Source organism: Anas platyrhynchos, chromosome Z (genome assembly GCF_047663525.1).
Source record: "Anas platyrhynchos isolate ZD024472 breed Pekin duck chromosome Z, IASCAAS_PekinDuck_T2T, whole genome shotgun sequence".
Taxonomy (NCBI): domain Eukaryota; kingdom Metazoa; phylum Chordata; class Aves; order Anseriformes; family Anatidae; genus Anas; species Anas platyrhynchos.
The window spans coordinates 21,315,218-21,335,053 of record NC_092621.1 but is presented as its reverse complement, the minus strand read 5'-3'; the positions used below and the strand labels follow the sequence as shown (position 1 = coordinate 21,335,053).

The 19,836-nt window shown below is 39.2% G+C and overlaps 1 protein-coding gene across 4 annotated transcripts in view; it reads right to left on the bottom strand.

Moving 5' to 3' along the window:
• ZSWIM6 (zinc finger SWIM-type containing 6) overlaps positions 1–19,836 on the bottom strand; it is a 116,063-nt gene that overhangs the window by 37,610 nt on the left and 58,617 nt on the right. For all 4 annotated transcript variants that reach the window (XM_038170106.2, XM_027446054.3, XM_038170108.2 and 1 more), the window contains exons 2-4: positions 16,394–16,750; positions 6,971–7,119; positions 6,286–6,436 (exon numbers count right to left, since the gene is read on the bottom strand). In XM_038170106.2, the coding sequence (XP_038026034.1) occupies positions 6,286–6,436; positions 6,971–7,119; positions 16,394–16,750 (657 nt within the window). The remainder of the gene's footprint in view (positions 1–6,285; positions 6,437–6,970; positions 7,120–16,393; positions 16,751–19,836) is intronic.

Below are 19,836 nucleotides of genomic sequence, written 5' to 3'. Positions count from 1 at the left end.
TTCAAACTTAAGTATTCCTACAGCTTTCACTTCAAGGCCAAAAATATGATATGTGCAATTGGTTTACCTAAGCTAAGAAATCTTAAGGTTACTTTATTTTATGGAGGTGCAGGAATCATGTAAATATGGATATATGCCTAGTACTCAAATCTGAAAACTGCAGCCTTGCCATACTATTTCAGAAATACCACTAAATATGGGGAAACGTCCATATTTCGGCCATATACTAATCCTACACAGGGACTGGACAAAGTATGCAGCTCTAGAAAAACAGTGTTGGAGCACAAAAACTGTAATGAATGCTTTAACTTTAGTGATTCTTTCTCATGGCAGCCCTGAAGCAGTCACTAAATCTGGCATTAAGAAGGAGTTTCTCCAGGGGCACACTGGCAACAACCCTGGCTGCTTTTGTCCTTTTTCTCCCTCCCTTAAATACTAAGCAGAGATAATCTGTTCAGAACAGCTGGCATGTCCCATTCATACAAGTTTGTCTCTCTAATTGCAAAGGGAAGAAATGCCTGAGATAGAAATATAGATGGAGAAGATAGCTTCATTTAGTTAAGGTTAAAAGAACATAACTTGGTATTTTCCAGAGATGAATATAAACTTGTATCAGAAAAAATCACAGTGATTTTCAAATCAAGAAAGCATTATTTAAAATTCAATCATTAGTTTGCTCATGGCAAAATTGTAATTAAATCTCTCTTAATTAATCAGTAATGATTCCTTGCCTAAATTCAGCATTTAGAATTAAGTCTTAGATGAGGAGCAAAGTGTTACTAATAAAATTTTAGGCATGATTCTTCAGGAAGTATGTTCCATTATTTCTCTGCATGACATGACCAAGTAAAATGATATTTTAGTTTTAAATTTTAACATTAAAGTACATCACTAATCCAGAAAATGGCTGAAACACCAGCAAACATGAACTCAAAGTAGACCACCTAGATGTTATAACACTAAAAAGCAGCTCATGGTAGGTCTAAATACTAGCTAAAAGCTGCTAAGACTAAGAGTACTAGAACTACTAGGCAAAGACATGTTATTCTGCTCAGGAAATACCTTTATGAGAACAACTCACTTGGTGTGCATAAGAGGAAGCATTGTTAGAAGTCACCAAGGAAAGCTTTATGTCACAGACAAAGCTCATGGCAATATTGTAAGAGATTCTGACACTCAAGACTTTAAATACCAACATGTGGTAGACAGTAAAAGCCTATATATTAAAGTGCAGAGACCCAGCTGGATGTACAGAATGCCTTTTAAGTTCTCCTTAATTTTGTGAAACCTAAGCACCAACAGAGATCATGTTAAGAAGGATGAAAACCCAGAACACATTTGCCAATTATCCATAGCCCTGACTTGCAGGAGCTCCCTGGAGCTTCCCCATGACACAGCCGTCATATTTTTGTTCCATAAAAAGATAATCCTTGACTTAAAAAAAACAGCTCTCCTCCGCCTTGAACTGTTCCTAAATATCAAAATGGAGTAAATCTGCTAGAAATGTTTGTTTTGAAACATGCAAATTACATGAAGTTTCTTCACAGCAAAGGCAAGCAAGAGGATATAAAGATACTGAAAATGGTAGTTCACAAAAAAAATATATCTGATCCTGTAATCTACGTGTTGACAAGCTGTTGGGCTCCATCACTCCACCAAGCAGTAGATACTTGTCTTAGATTCTTCTACTTGACTGCTTTCATCAGATTAAGCATCTGGGATTTAATTTAACAGTTTCAGCTTTATTAAGCTGTCACAAGAGCAGCCCCGCTTTGATAACAGTAGCTGCTCCAATTATGGCTTGGTTTAGGGTTGACAAGTATAATGATTCATTCGTGGCACATGAGAAGCAATAAAAGGTTGTTTTGCATTACAGCTTTAAAAATGTGGGCACTTTTTTCATTTAATTTGTCACTTAGCTTTTGCTAAGAGGACATTTAAATTGCAGTAAAAGGCAAATGGGGCTTTTAGTTTAAATGTAATCCCCATATTTAAATGATCTGTAATGGCGCAGCGTTCGAGTGGGAACACTATTGTTTCGCAGTGGGCCCTGATGGTGACATGTGACATTTGTATTCAGGTCCTGTATTATCCATGTGGCTAAAGGGCTTCCAATTTCATTTCACAGCCAGAAGCCTGCAGAAAACACCAATTAACTTGCAGATCCCATTTGCCGACAAAACTCAGCCTCTTCTCGATGTCTGGCATCTGGCAGTGCTCAACATTTAATTCCAAAGCAGAGCCTTGCAGCCCTCACAATCCCTGTGCTGGGGCACAAAGTCAATTTTTCCCCTTTTATTAAGGAAATCTTTTCACTTTTCTAGACCACAAGCAACTTCAACTTAATTTTGATGGATGAATATTAAAGAATTACTGCTGTAGTATGATTGCATGGACCGTTTTTTTCCCTCTAGAGTACAAAGAAGGTTAACTGACCTTTCCTTGAAATCAGAGATCTCAGTTCAACAGGCATCAGCAGATATTTACTGTGCATTTCCATATTCTTCCATTTTATCAATGCAATTTAATTAAAATGGCAAACCAAGGGGCTCCAGATAATTAATCATTCCAATAGACTGAAGTCTTCAACCACAGTTGCTGAGAGTTAAACACCTAAAGATCAGCATGTGGAATTTACCTACCGAGACACCATTTAAACAGCAACAACACAAAGAATTCCAGCTCAGCTCTAAACTCCGGAAAGTGCGTTCACGTATTGCTGTGGCAAGTTAGAAGTGTTCACCAGTGCATCACTGAAGTCACATCTACATTCTTCTAGCATGAAAAGCATATGAACAAGGCTAAAAAGCATACGAGCTTCAGCCTGTAATCTTGATCTTTCCAATACAGCGCTTTTGGAGTTCCTTAAGTAGTATTTAGCTCAACCCATTCTTTGACATACAATGGGGGAATCAGCTGAGCATAATTATTATATTCTTCCTCTTGTTCTAACGACTTTAAAAAACAACAAAAAAGCCTTACACACAACTAGCTAGTTAACTTGAGGCCTTTGAACTGTAAATTGCTTACTGAATTAGGCCTTTGTATTAGAAAATTGCCAGGCTCTCACTTAGATGTGAAGTATTTATTTTTAATTAATTTATTTATTTAAATCAGCACCTTTGAACGCTCAGACCCAATCTGACTTCTACTGAAGTCAATACAATTTACCATACACTTCAGTAGGAACTCTGATCAGAGACTAGAGTGTCCTTCCAGTACCCTTGCCAATGCTCAGTGCCAGGCAGGAAGCATCAGTTAAATTCTAATGAAAGGCTCGAGTGACCCAGTCAAGGAGCAAAGCTGAAGTTATTTAAGTATGCTTAAAAACCTATGCCAAGATGGAGCTGACAAAGTGGCCATATGCCTAGTGGTTGGCAGACAGCATACCAGGGCAAGCAAGCAAGCCTTTATTAAGCAGAGTCTATATTTACATACTTCACATGTCCTAAAATCTTCCATAACTACATCAAATTGCTACTCACCTGTGAAATAAATGAGATCATAAATAAAGCAATTAAAAAACAAAACAAAAGAAAATACATATATGCCACTCCCAGATTACTCTGAGCAGATACCCAAAAAAAGTAAAGTATGCAAAGGCCTGCCCCACTTCCTTTATTGATATTTGAGTTCCCAGACAGCCTACAAGATGACAACAAGAAAGGAAACCAATGTTACTTCAGAGCATAACGATACCATCACCTCTCAAAACCCACGTCCAAGTTCTCTCTGCCACTACCACCACAGATTGTGGGTCTCCAGCGACATCCTGCTCATTCTTCTGTATTTCGCTATTGTAAATATGGTCTGTCTTAAAACCTCCTTTGATTTTTATACTTTCAGATGTCTTTAGAGATGTATGTTTCACTCAGAAAAAGAGATGTGTTCAACTTGAATGAAAATCTGGGTTAGACCCTAGCCAAAACATGGCAGCAGCTTGTACTTTTCATATAAGCTAGAAGGCAAGCTGGAGAGAGCCACCCAGTTAAGAGCAATTTTCATGGAACTTGCAGTGCACCAGTGGGAGAAATCCTACCAGCGTGGGGACACACTGGACAGTTTAGCCACATGATAGAGGATAGAGGTGGAAGAACCAAGGTACGTTCTCCTTTTAGCCTACTACATGCCTGACCTGGTTGAAATGCATTTGCATTTGAAACTGTTACACGACCAAAACACTTCAATACTGTTAGAGGAAGCAGAGCAGTGCAGGACCCCAACAGCAGGGTTTGCCTCAGATTACAAGTGCAGTAGCGGTGAAGCTGGAGGTTGCACTGTGGCTTTCTGGGAGTGGCAAGAATAATTCTGATTAAATAGAGGTAAATCAATCAATTCAATTAATCTAAGATATTGTTTATTTGATGCTGCAGGCAGATTCCATTTCCTTCACCTTCAGACAAGGTACTGTCAAGAAGATGATGTTAATATGTAACTGATGAAACAAGAAGAGGAGCTGCTAAGAAAATTTAAGGAAAACTTTCAGGTTTATTGGCAGCATGTGGTTAAGGCTGTTACAGGTAACAGATGGAGAACGCACTTGTGCCTCTCCCACCACCTACTAGCTCAACCCACATAAGCAATGGAGCAAGACACCCTGCAGTTTTCAGTATGGTGGGATATGACATTTTCCTGCATGCATGTCCAGCTAAGCACATGTCCTGCCTGGCAAAAGGTGCTAGTCCCCAAGCCAAAGCATCATAAAAATAACATACTAAGAGGGTTGTTACACTTACAGCAAAGTAGTTATATCTACACTCTCTGTAACACAGCTTTGCCTGCTCTGATATTAAGGCTTTCTACCACTTAAATCTATAATGTCAACTAGACAGCCGGTGCTTTATTAATATAATGCTTCATTTAGAGTGAACATCATTTATGCTAACATTATATATCTAATCTTAACCTCCCCAGACAATGTGCAATCGATCACGGTCATCTTTAACCTTTACAAGTGGGAAAACTCAAATTTTGCTTCTGACTTTTCCTTTCTATGAAGAAGTTATTCTTGCTTTATTTTCATTTAGCTTTATTTTGCACCTTTAAAACCTACCGAGGCCATTATGAGTTTTGGCTCTGTTCTCCACAGTGTTTACATATAGTCCCATGGGGCGTCATCTGTAAGTTATATATATGCATCTTCCATGCCACATAAGTCAGGAATAGCCATATGGGCCAGAACACATCTCAAGACAGGCTCCTGTAAGTCTAGACTTAAAGAGTCTTTGCAGAGTGTGTGAAAGCACAGGTAACTACTTTGAGTTCCACGAACCACAAGGCAATTTCATCTAGGCTGTGTATCTTCAACTTGCTTTCAGAAAGCCTCCAAGACATCACCCAAAACCTTATGTATCTAAAGTATACCAGATTAATCCTTTCACTCACACACTCTTTTAGAGAAACAGGTTTACCACTGTATTTTAAATAATTCATGTTGTCTTTTATCACTTATCTTCTACATGCTTACAACACTAACTGGTTATTAGTTTATTCCAGTACATGCATATGAAAGCAATGTTGGTGGCTACTTAATATTTTTCACTCCTTTAAAATCTTGGTGACATTTACCTTCAAGTTGTTTTGAATTTCCTCACCCTACTATAAATTCGTATACATTTTGAGAACTTCTGAAGCAGCTACAAATAGTTCAAAGCTGTGTCATCGAGTTTCTGGAACACTTTAGAGCAAGTGCCCTCAGACCAGTTTAAGCATTCCTTGCCCATTTCAGCTCACATTCCTCTCTTTGTTGTCCAAGCCATGTATCTGGTCACAACTGACCTTTCCTGTAGAGACGTGTTAATTGTTTCAGCCCTCTGTTATTTGATCTCCTTCCCTGCTATGTAATGGACTTCTGCTTTCCTTTGTTGCAGTCGTCTAATACTCTTAATGAATCTAATGAATCTCTTTTTTTTTTTTGCCTTCTACTTCTCTTGTGAAATGATTTCTTTCTTAAACTTCCCATTTCTGCACTACTGGTTTATATACCTACCCTCCGCTGTGTACACTTCCACTTTTCGCTTTATTCTTTTTAGATCCTCAGGTTACCTATAACCTGTTGCAACTGTACTTGTTTCACACCATGTCTCCTATCCTTCAACTGCATTGTCTCACCCAGTAGATCAGAAATTCAATTTCGCCCAACCTTAACTGAACAAGCAAAGCTGCAGAAAACTCTGACCTGTTTTACCCAGTACCACAATAAAGTTTCCCTCCACCCCCAAACATATAATTGTTTCTTCATTATAAACATGAACACCTAGATGATTTTGAAGTCTGTGCATTTACCCAGTTCGTCCCAGAGCTGCCTATACTTGTCAGTCATTGCAGTTCCTTGTTGTCTCCAAAGTGCCAGACGAGGGTCAGCCATGAACTGTTCTGTTATCAATGTCAACATGCGAGCTCCATTTGAATCTCTCATCTTTAGCATCTCTCGCACCTAGGAAATGAGCCTTTTAATACAAACTTGAAAAAAAATATACCACGGTACAGACAATACTTTTCAGTGTTAAACTTTCCAACTCTGTTGAATAAGAAATACCATTAATATATCTGAAGTGACATTTTTAAGTAGAAAAAATAGTCTACCTTCCCAATTTTAGCTATGATTTTGATTTCAGTATTCCATTGCAATTCTTCAGACACTTCTTCCACAAGTAATCCACAGGTGTATTATGCAAGCTACTACAAGACTATCATTTCTACAGGTTTCTCCAGCATTCTGAGGGTGGGGAGGAAAAGAACACCGAAGGTGCAGATGCCTGGAATGTTACTTCATAACCTAATCCGATCTCAGAGACATAGGAGATTGTGGTCTGCTGCTGTACAACAGCCCATTATTAACTTGCTACCACATTCTCAAGGCTTTGTATTGTTTTACAACAACAGAACTTGACATGAGACGCTAACAAGTACAAACTGGCCGGAGAAATTGGGGAGAGAAAAAGGGAAAGGTTTAAAATATTCAACACACCTTTGCAAAAAGCAAATTGAGCTGCTTCCCTGATCCATGGTATCCACCCTGGGAGAGGAAGATTTTAACTTGTTCTTGGACCTGTTCCTCATCCAAATGCCAGCAGTTTTCATCATCTATGCTAGCACCTGCTGTTGGGTCAGGAGCACCTGTAAACAGCAAGAAAAGAAATTATGTTCTACATGAAGATGAAAGGTTCATGGGTCCAAGGGAGAGCAGTATTGAAGAGGTTTATAGATTTGTTTTGTCCTGTTTTGGATGTCTTGGCTTTAATCTAAGCATTCTTTTTAAAACAGACTTAAATTTCTTCTCAGTAGTCTTATGCACTTAGTGGAAAAGAAATGACAGCCTACAAAATGCTATTTAGGTAAATAATATTTTATATTATAACATTAAAATAAAGATGAGCTTTTTCCTCCCATCTCAGCAGGTATACTTGAATGCTTTTACAAAGAAAATTATACTTTGCATAGTACTTCTACAACTGTGATGTTAAAACCACACTCCCCAAAACACCTGTGTAATTCCTGTACCTTCTGCAATCTTGCTCAGGTTTAAGTGACTGCTAGTGAGCGCTGCTACTGATGAACACGAGGAAAATCATCACCTCGGTGCCTCTGAACTGTGATGGCTCTGCAAAGCTAATCAAAGAGTAAAAAAAATCCCCAAACAAATCTGTAGTCTTAAAGTACTAGAGGCATTTCCATCATAAGCAAGAGTTACAGCTGAGTAAGACTGGCGCTTCTAGAGAAGCAATTTTACATAGGCAATGTCATCAGTACAGAATCAGTTCAGAGTAACTCCACCTGAATTAGCCTAGTACAAACTGAAGTGACTGGATTTACAGAAGGAAGCACTTTGGTCACAGGTTGCTCGAAATCAAATTTTACAGTTGAGATATGCGATTTTCCACTCATCTCAAGGCTGACAGAATTAACTAAACCAAGTTCTTCCACCTAGTATATTTCTGAAGAAGTCTACTGCTTCGCTGGGTATTTTTTTTTTTTTTAAAGGATTCAAACTGAAATGGCTGAAAAACACTTATCTGGACTGTCAGAGAAACAACTCAAGGTAATGCATGACCATACCAGATATAGAGTATTTTAAGCACACCCAAGATTCAACTTAACTCAATGTTTTGCTTTTGGGCTTGTCACTACTGTGGAATCTCCATCTCTGTTAGCTTTTGAGAAGATGTTAGAAATTGAATTACATTACACAGTCTATCACCTTTAAATCCCAGTCCATGTTACCGCTGTAGCCAATACTAAAAGAATACTGGAGGAAAGGAAAATTACATGGTCAGAATTGTAAAAGATTGCTTTCAAAGAAGTCCTGAGAACTTGAAATGTAGACATCGACAGATCTTCAAATGTAGAGGAATTAAACATTGATCCTATTGATTTAAGCCTTCATTTCACATTTGTAGCTGTGCCATGTAGGTGAAGCTTTTCAGCAGTTGCCGCAAATGGTGGAATCTTTATTCAATGAAAACACAACTAGAAGATTTAAAAGGTCAGAGGGATGCCTTGTCTACTACTTGCTGAGAGAGTCAAAAAAATCTTCCAGCTCAGCAACTTCCTAAACGGCCTCCAACTTCAGAACCTACAACTGGGAATGCAGCAGCACTGCTGTCCTTATACACATACACTCAGATTAGTAAGAAATGGTTTCTTTGAAGATATGAAAGAACTCTCCTGCCTTCCACGGGAACCACAAGAGTGTCTCCAAAGATAAGAATCAAGCCCAAGATAATACAAAAAAAACAAGGTATGAAAAACTTCCTCTTCTGTGAGTTCTCCCATCTTTACTGTGTTAGTTTTAAGGAGCTTTCAATCCAGTCAGCTACATAAAACACTTGCTGGTAAGTCTTCAGTTGCAAAGAACAAGATAAAAAGGGAAATCAAGCCACATGAGAATGAGCAGTGCAGCTGTTGCACAGACCCAGGTTTGTAATATCACCTTGCACATAGCTTAAATATTTCATTGTTCTAAAACACGGAAAAAAAGACCCGTGAAAATGAATTATATGAGAGAACAGATATACAAAATATATTTATCCCTCACTTCACTGGAATTTTATCTTTAAATAAGCTTGGTATGGCTACTTTTAAATTATATTAAAAATAGCTCAAGATTCCTCAGCTAAGCTTCCCTATTTAGGGAAAAAAAAACAAAATTCCTTCCATAACTGTTTACATTTTATCAAAAGCCGGTCGGTCAGCTTGTGCTGGAAGGTTAAATTTCAGCTCAGCTACCGCAGATTCTTTAACAACAGGGTTCCTTCATAGGAACAAGGGCGCCTGCTGCCCTGGGCCGGTGGCAGTGCCCCTGCCAAGGCCCCTTCTGCCAGCAGGATCCCAAATATACTTTCCCCAGGGGCTCAGCACCACTATACTTACACTAGCATTATTTTCGTGCCAGTGGGCTAAAAGACTGCAATAGCTGAAGATGCCAAGCCGAGGGTCTGAGCTTTAAGACAGTGTTCAGTACAGCACTACGGATGCTTCAGTTCCAAAGCTATTTTCCTTACAAGACAGGCTACACTCAGCACGATTGAGATTTTTTTGTCAGGGCGTATAATGAGATTTCAGTGTACGTTTAACTGGCACTGGCCAGGGCTGTAATTCACTGATCCTTCAACACCGCTGGAGCAGTGTTCAGCAGTAGCCACGGACTAAGCAGGCCTGGAGACGTCGCGTCTGGCCGGGCGCAAGGCCCAGGCCCTGTCCCGGCCCAGGCAGCAGCCTCAGCTCGCCTGCCCGCGTTGCTCTTGTCCTGAGGTGCACAATTCCATCTCCATGCCTCTCCACCAGACACCTCTCAGGATCATTGTGTTCACTTGTAAGAAGGTGAACGCTCAATAACCGAGCCTTTTTCTTCTGCTCACACAGGCATTGCTCCTGAGTGACAGACAGGACTTTCTGAACTGCAACTTTCCTTTGGAAGGCATGGGACCAGGCTAGTAGAGGAGGAACTATTTAAACCTGCAGTAGGACTGCAAGAGAGCACTGTCTTAAGAGCTGATAAATGAAGTCCTAACAGTAACCAGCAGGACGGCTCAGGCTCTGAGGGCTCGGTTCAAAGCCAGTGGCTTCTCTCCAGGTGCAACGTGGCCCTGGGTGGGCACCACGAGGCCTCCATCAAAGGGCAGCCTGGAGCCAGGCAGTCCTGAACGTCGCCTCTGCTACACAGCTTGGTACCAAGAGCAAATCCCTCTCCCCACTTGTAAACTGGGGATAAATATTACTTACATGCTTTAGAGGGGTGTCATGAGGATAAATTAGTTCACATTTGAACTATGAAAGTGAAAAGCACCGTATAATTATACTAAAAATTAAAACCTGTAATTAAACTGTGTCAGTTTATAGACACTCGCATATTAATCTCCCTCCCTCCAACCTCTGGCTTTGTTAACTTCTGTCATGACTGGTCTTTGAAATAGGTTTTATGTCATGTTCTTACTGACAGTTAAATACAACAAATAGAGTATTTATACTCAGTATACAGATACAGACAGACATTTACTCATGTTCTTTTACTAAAATTAAAACAATCATATGATCTTAGCAACCAAAGCAGGAATACTGTGCTCGATTGTTTTTAACACTGAACACCCAAATAAGATTGAAAATGGGGTACAAACCTATCATATTTACAGCCGCAACAGGCTACATGTTAAGCATAATCATCTTTCAAGTTCTCAGAAGTAGAAGCATTTTAAAAATTTAAACACTTATCATCTACATAGCAATTTTAAGTGCAGTTGCTTTCAAAATGAGCAACCACATTCAAGAATTTGTGTTGTATATGGAAAACAACTGCAGAAACAAAACTAAGCAGAAGCAAAGCAAGGGACATTAACTAAAATAGGTTAAGCATAGTTAGGAATGGTTTATACTGCAGACTGCTCAGGAGCAGATCAAAAGTGAAATTTCATTAGAATAACAGAATTCAGTCTTTATGGCATGAACTTTCTAAATCTTCAACTGACACTGTGCTGAATTTATGGCAGTCGTAGCCATACTGAATTTTTTGAACTTCACTTTACAAAAGTCTTATGAATTTAAGTATACAAATGAACTGTAGATCAGTTACATTTTATTAAATGTCATCCCATGGCAGCATTTGGAAGAAGATAAGAAAAACAATTACAAATAAAAAGCATGGCTTACTGAGTACTACACAAGGACTGAATGGTCCCAGCTAGAGAGCAAGTTTGCTGTATGCTGATTCACAACAGAACAGTAATTGATTTTTATAAACTTAGTATACTCAAGACTATTCTAAACAGTAATTATATAAAACCAAAGATCATAAAATTAATGATTCAAAGATATTAGTAGGCCTTTGATTTCCCCAAATGATTCAAAGTTTATACATAAGTCACTTCATCTGGTCCTTAATTTCAGAACTCTTGGGTGGAATTATAACACCTGCTAAGCAGCGCACAGCATCAAAGGAGAACAGCAATTGCTGTGAAGCAGCCAGTGCTAATAACAAAAAAGGTAAAAACAGGACATGCTATGGTAAGCTGGTGAGGAAATTTAGCAACGCCCCCTCTCCCCAACAAATTTAACTTCCAAACCATTTTTTCTCCTTTCATCTGCACAGCAAAATCTATTAACCTCTCTGCTGACAATATCTAACCTCTCCTGCTAAAATCCTGGTCTCGCAAACATTATATAGTAGTAACTTTCAAAGCCTACATGTGCATGACAGATAAAAGCTTCCTTACCAGTCTAGACTGCCATGCAGTGTTTTCACTGCATCCCCTTATTTTTACGTTCCACATCTCAAAACAAAAGCTCATGATTTGTTTTCTAAATATGTTCTATTTTAATGCTTAATGGATATGCAAAAACCTTTCCTAAACATACAAATTCCATAAAGTATGTTTTCACATTGTTTTGTGGCTATCAATCCTTCATTTTGTTTTACATTGTACTGCCTATTCACATCTGCTTGGGTTTCTGAGATTTATTTAGTTTTCATTAGTCTTGTTGTTACTTCCTTCCCAAATCTAGATCACAGGCAACTCTAATGCTAAGCACTGGGGCACTTTACATTTATCCTTCCTGAAAAGAAAACTGCCAGCTATTTCCTACATTCCTCTCCTACATTTAGGTTCTCAATTTTGCTAGTTTAAGCAGGACCATATGAAAGATTCCCTCTTTTAAAAACACAGATTTATCTTTGTTAAACGTTAATCAGTTCCCGTTTCACTTTAAGGAACTGTAGCGGACTGGCAATGCACTGTATTCTATTACTCAACCCTAACCTACTATTCCCCACTAAAAAACAAGCATCAATTAAATACACAACGTTTAGATTAACACATTCCCTTGTATCTCTAGATTGCCTGTTGACACTTACAATACAGGAACAGCACTAGATATTCTGAAATTTTCAGGCAATGGGATTTTTTTTTCTTTTTAAATCAAATATTTTTCTGATAGATGTTGCCTTCCCGAATGCTTCCACTGCATCTCCTAGTACATGTTACAGATTAATCTTTGCAGGGGGTGTATACACAGATCTGCCTGGACAAATACAGAAGTTAGTACCCAGGGACTGCTGCTCCCAGTTCCTCAACATTAAATCTGAGTTCATCTGCATGTAGCTTTATGTAAACGCGTGACTTGTACTCTGTATCTAATTAGAGAATGGGAGAAAGTCTGGAGAAATACATATAGGTCCTTTGAGAAGAGACACTAAACACAAAAGGTATAACATAACTTAAATGAAAAAATGAAATTGTTTTGTTAGGCTGTCCTTATACCAGTAAGAGACCTTTTCCCACTATGCACGTAATGACAAATCAATTCTTATGTGATATCAGTATGTAAACTGATCCTCCCCTATTCCCCCTCAAATCCTGCAGTTACTTTCCTATTTCCACTCAAAATCTCAGGGACATAGTTTGATCTTGCAACCGATCTATATTTAAGTGAAGGTTTCACACCTAGGAAAAGCTAGGTACATGCTGACAAACTTGGTTGATAATCCATCGTCCTGACTATTTGTACAGCTTTACACACCTGACAGATTCCTCTGCTATGAAGTATAAAAAAATAAGAGGAAAGGCCTCAGCTAAGTAGGATGGAAATCTACACCCAACTTGCAGACTGAGCATCCCTGGCTGGATGTAATGTGCAGCTACCCGTTACGAAGCACAGACTTTCGGGAATTGGTATAAACACCTACAGTTGTCCTCAGTACACCTGACTAAGACTCTGTACATCTCCAGGTTTGGGATCAGGAACCTGTACAGCTGTAGCAGTGTCACAAGTGAAAATCAGATGCAACAGATCTTCTCAATTGTAAGAAGTGCTTTTGTGCCCTGAAAAGATGTAAAACCCTCTTGTAGCATAACTACTACTAAGTGAAAATTAGCATAGCAAACAGAGGATATGATTCCCAATAATTCATTCAGCTTTCCTGAATTTAGTGAAGAGACCACATATTCCCATGCTTCCTTCCAGGAGCATCCCTTGATTTCTTCCTGGGGTGAGGCTCAGAAAGTCAGAAAGAAAGACAGGGTATCTATCTCAATCACTTGTATCAGATCTCAGAGGGATTCCTCATTTCACAACCTGTATCAGCAGTGTAATTCACTTCACTAGTTAACCCCAGAAGTGGCTGAAAGCAGTCATCAAATGCTGCACAAGACAGAATTTTGAACAAATGAATAAATACCCAATTCACCTTGTGTGCAAGGAAAGTACTGCACAGTTATTCCATCTCCCCAGCCAGCTCATAAGCAAGTCAACAAAAATGCTGTGGTCAGAGCTCTTCAAAGCCATGGATCTTTCTTATAAAACAATAAATGGTATTCAACAGAGCTGATTTCTTTTGCCTATTGCTGGAAATACAAAAACAGAACTAGTGAAGCCACCAGTAGAGGAAAAAAAAATTGGATAAAGTAACCCTGAAATAAGAATTCCTCTAGGTAACACTGAAGAATACCTCACCACACAACTACAGAATCAGGACGTTCCTTTTTTTAAAGCTGTTTCTGGTGTTTCTCTGTGTGTCAGGTCTCTTCTTAATTTCATAAGCAAGTTTTTCTAAGTTTTTCCTCTGATTTACCTGTGCCTCCAAGCAGTGTTCAATGTAATTCCACTTCAAACAATATTTTAGTGAGTTTAAACTGTTCAAAGCAAGCGAGGTCTACAGGACAGTTTTATGTTACAAATTGAACATCTGCAGCACAGGAGATCTGAGAGAATGAATGGTGATCTTATGTTCATCGACCTATGTTATTAAAACCAGCCCATTTCTTTTGATAACTTTTTTTGTTTTTAAGGATTTGAAGATCAAAATAACAGAATTATAGTTATGTATCCAGGAAGAATCCTCACTTGCTATATGGAAGTTACTTTTTCCTTGAACAAATCCTGTATTTTTTAAAATAGTAAACAAAAACCAGCCAACCAAACAAAACCCAACATCAAATCAGACTACCGTTTTATGGGAGTCTGGAAGGAAGAGCAGGAGGCTAGAGATCCGCTTTTGTAACCCAGCTTTCTTTGGTAATGGCAGTTTACTTTCTTACGCTATCTGGATTTTCTACTTCAGTTTTAGTATTTTGTTAAGAAACCCCAATAGTCAATAAAGACAAACTGCAATCTCATTTGCTGGGAAGACAGCAACACATACAAGACAAACATTTTAGTTCAGTGGGCATTTTTAAAATACCCTAATGAAACTTATTGTGATTTTTTTTTTGTAATTCTTTTTGCTACTTGGGCTGTGACAAATATTAAATATTTCTCTAAAAATAAAAAGTAATGTGTAAAGACATATTCTGACAATAAGGAAATAGGTGACAAAGATCAGCACGCCTGTGATTAGAATAATTACAAAGTTGATCAAACTTAAGCACTCCCTGCAACATCCTTTCTGTTGTTTCTCATCTTATATTAGTCATTGCACAGCTAATATAGCCATATATAGCTGTCATCTGTCCTTCCTTTCCCACCCCTCCCTTCCCCTTTTTCTAATCACCCTTTACTGTTTTAGTCTTCCCTGCATCACTCACATACACACCATAATTCTTCCTTCCTTTCCTTTAATTCCCTATGTTCAGGCTATTACCAGCTCTCATGCTATGCATGCTTTCAGCTTACAACATCGGAAAACCCTCCCCTATTGCTTAATACCCTGCATTTGCTTTAGCTTCCCTTTCTTTCCACTGGCACCAGGCAGCTCTGCCAGCCAGATTCTCATTCTGCTCCACAACAGCTAGAAGCATAGTCTGGCCTCTGGCCACATGCAAGTACCCCATATCCAAAAAAAGAACACTACTCCTGAAACTCATCTTCTTGCAGCACTGCCTGCTTGGGCTTGTGCGGGTCGCTGGACCCTAAGGAAAAGGGCTAGACTGTAGGTGAGCCCCGTTATCAGAACGACTCATTTCTTTTGTTCTACCTAGACTGAATATAGCAACTGTGTGGGGCTTCTTCTCTAACGTTAAGGCAGCTTGGCTGTGTTTCTGTTGCAAATTCTTTGCAACAGCACTGTTTCCTCTTAAATATCTAACACACAAGTACTGTTCCTGTCAATGAAAAACAAAAAAACAGATGTATTTAGATAACTTATTCTTCCCCTCCAAATTGCACTTAGGCTTACAGCACTGCTCATGTTGGAGTTTTTTTATAAGGTGACCTTACAGGAACACAGGACTGTAAACTAGCTGGGTCAACTCAAACCCATAGTCACTCACTTTTAATTTATTGGGGTCCATACAAGCATCACCGTCACACCCAACACTTCTTTAAAAAGGTAAGATGTTCAGCACAAGAAACTGAAAGCCATTAAAAATATGTGCAACAGGAAGAGCAGAAAAGGTAGAGAGACCTTTGTGGGCTGCTGCAACGGTAACCAGAAAAGTGCACTGAAATACAGGATGTGTATTTCTCCTAACTTCATATAAAAACTGTTTCCCAAAGGATAATAAAAGCATATTTAATGTTCGAAGCAGACCAGTAACACCTCCTTGCTTGCATACTTTGCCCTTAAAACAAAATTACACAACAAAAACCTAAAAAGATTAGTTAAAGAAAAGAGTAGCAAAAAGATGCAGTCGGTAGTTTGGTTCTTTGAGCAATGTGGCTATATAAAGAAGAGCACTGATATTGTTCAGAGCAGAAAAATACAAGTGTGAAGTAGATCAGGCCATGTTATTAACAGCATTGGAGACATCAAGCTCATTGCTTATGAACTCTTCTCTTTTTCAAAAAGTTTTACTTTCTATACATCTTGAAGTGAATCTTCAGCAACAGAATTCTCTTTTGTAAACATTATAGAATTGCACTCAGGCTGGAATGAACCTCAGGAGGTCATACTCCTGAATGCCACTGAAATGTTCAAAATCAAGGAGGAAATGAGACAAAAGGAAGAACAAGCATCAAAACTTACCATGGACTTGATTGATTTCTGAATTCTGAGAAAGAATTTCATCTGCTAATTTTTGAGCAGTTGGCAAAACTTCTGTGTGGTGCACCGTGATCAAATACTGTACAAATTTTTGTAGTTGGTCTCTGTTCATTTGAAAGAGTGTCTCTGAAATGGGAAGATGCAGTTTGACCTGATCTGGCTTGCGGATCCGGTATAAAGAGAGTGCCACAACGTGGGCACAGTAAAAGATGTCCTTGTTTCCACAGCTGCAGGTCACTGAGGTAATCTTGCAACGATCAAAGCTGATAGCTACATTGCAAACAGTTTCTGGCTCCGATTGCATTGCAGGCTCTGTCACTGTGCCACTCAAGTGGAAACCTGTGCAGGAAAAGAGAAAGCGCTTAAGTTATCGAGAAAAATACTATAAACTCATTATCAATTACATTTAACTAAATACTCAGCACAGTCATTACCTATTTCTTAGAAATTATGCATCTTAAAGAACCTGACTTTAATTACAAATATGATGAACTCTTTCATTTGTACGTACCCTTTTCATTTCCAACAAAATCTAAGGGAGGTAAAAACCCAGTTTACAAGCCCTCTTTGCCGCTCTATCACAATGTTCATAAAAGCTTGACAGTAAGAAAAACATTTATTTGGTAACCGATAGCTGTGAAACTCCCAGTAGCTCAGCAAGTTGGCAGCAATTTTCCAAACCCTACACCAGGGAGATTGCACCTACCAGCAAATTTAACCATTCTCTCAATAAGCAAGAGGGAAGTAGTGCACTCTAGTGGCACGAACCCTAGTCCTAATCTCCGCTCTGCCACAGTTCATTTACACAAGTCACTTAACCTCTTTGCTTTCAACTCTCCCACCACTAAGGTGATGCTAAAGCTCACTTTCATACAAAGGATGCAGCAAGGCAGCTGCAGCTGCATAGCTCCTTGTAGACAGAAACTGCTGCAGTTACCAACACACAGGAAATCAGATTTACAGCACTGAACGAGGTGCACAAGCACCACAACACAAGTCTGCATTATGAGTCTGTTTTCCAGTCAGCACGATAACGCACAGTGAAAAAGAGCAAGGCTTTCTTATATTCTAAGTCATGGTCTGTGACAAACAAGATGCTCATTTCAGCAAAGACGCCAGTGCTTAACAAAGAACACATCTGAACCAATGCCTCAAACACTGTCCTCTGGAGATCAGACCCAAATCCACCTCTGTTTTTCCAGGATGAAGACTTAGGCCTTGCTCTTAATACTGTCTCACTGATCAGCAGAACTTGGGTGTTTCTTTTGGATTTTAGATAAGCATGACACTGATCTTGACTCATGCATTAACTCAGAGGCACAGATGCACAGAAATACAACCACATTTCATATGCTGGATCAGTATTAAACTTGAACAGCGTGCATACAAAATCTGGAACAAGCACTGTAAGTATTATATATTAACTATTTATAATGGAATTAATATAAAACCATACCACTTAAAGTCCAAAATTAATTTAGGATTGTGAAACAAAAGAGTTGTAGGAAGCAGTATGACAAAAAATATGTGGAAAAAAGAAACATATACATTGCTCTAGTCCAAATCTCCAACTGTTTTGAAAAAAAATTAAAAAAAAAAAAAAGAGAAGAAAAAAACCTCTTCAAGTTACAGGAAATGAAGAGGAAAATCTCTCATTTTTTCCATTTGTTTATGCTGTATATTTCAGAGCAGGTTCTGCAGTCAGCATCACTGTTTGGATAACATTTGGCTGCAGCACTCGTACCCTACCCTGAAGGAGGTCATCTGCACACACTAACCTAGACTTTGTGCGAGGATGTTTACTGGTTTAAGTGGTTAGAGTTGAAACTGAAGAGGCGGTATACTGTAAATACAGAGGGGAAGGGGAGGGAGGCTGAACAAGCCTGAGCATTTCGTTGTGTTGCTCTTGGCTCCCCTCAACACTTGCACAGAGAAGGGGAGTGGAGTTGCCCCTCAACTCGTGAGCTCCTCCCTCTTCCCTTTTGTTGTTAAGTAGTTGTGACTTGCTCCTGTAAGTGTCTCAGGGGGGAAAAAAAAAAAAAAAAGAAAAAAAAAGAGACTTTAAACTTAGCCAGCTCTGTTTATATTTCAGATTAATTCCCAGTATATGAAAGATGGATTAGTGGTCTCAAAGAAACTGAACGGGTGACTTTTCTTTTGAATATCAGTTTCCTGTGACATATACATAAAACCATTTCTCATCTATAAGCTGAGGAAAAGCCTAACACTTGAACACAGAAGAGGCTCAATCCCCTCCTTCCTACTCTCAATAAGCAGCTGAACTATTAATTCCTATAGAAAAAATGTTGTTGGTACTTTTTCTATGAAGACAAACAGAAGACATGCCCAACCAGCCACTCCAGTAATATTACCAGTTTTAATTTTTCACCCTGTAATTAAAGCACTGAAAAGGTTAAAATTCCCCTGGGATGTCCAGACATAGAGTCAACAGCAGAACTGCCTCCAAGCCCCTACTCATGCGCAGACACACACTGCTCCCTGCTCTCCCTCCACACAGGTATTTTGAGAATTCACTTTACAAGCAGCAACATTTATAAACAGAGATCCTGGTCTAAACAATGACGGCACTGACACAGCTGAGTTACCTAACCCTCCCTTCTTATGTTACCAGGATTTAACCAGAAAGATCAACCTGCCCTTGCAGCCCCAAATGCAGCAGCTCTGCATGAACCGTGCGGCAATGATGCACCATGCCTGGCAATTACGAAGCATGATTTTTCTTTTCTTTAAATACTCTGAAAAAACGGAGATTGTTGTTAGTAAATATGACCTTTAAAAGGGTTTCAATGTGCCAGAAAAAACAGTTGAGGAAATTTCACCTCTAAAGCCCTAGTAGGGCTGCTGTAATTGAACAGGGAGGGCTGTTCCCCTCCTGCAGACATAGCCTTTATCTCTTTTTAACATAACCATCTAACAATCTCCAGACAAAGTATCAAAAGTTTGTAGCAGGTAGAAAACTGACTCATGGTGCTCTGCTAAAAAGCTTTTGTCAGCAGCAATTTCCAGGCTGCCAAGAAGAGACATGTGAAGTGCTCCTTGAGGAAGGCAGAGGGAATCTGTGCTGGGACTGGAAGGTACTGACATTTCACTGACAAATCCAAAGCAGCACAAAGTCTCTTCTGCTAAAAGCTGCAACCCCTCGCTCCAACAGGCATTCCTCTACAAAGAGAAAATTCCTCTCTTAATCAAATTCACAAACCTTTGCTGGAAACATTTATCCATTCCACGGGGGGGGGGGGGGGGGGGGGGGGGGCAAGTGCCAAGAACCCCAGCATTTCACCTTGAAAACAGATCGCTCATTCATTATTACCTAGAGACAACAGAAGAGTTGCAGGCAGAGGAGGGTGTGCTCACTACAGAAGCTATTTATAGAGCACGCATGTTTCACCTTTTCCCTTCAGCTG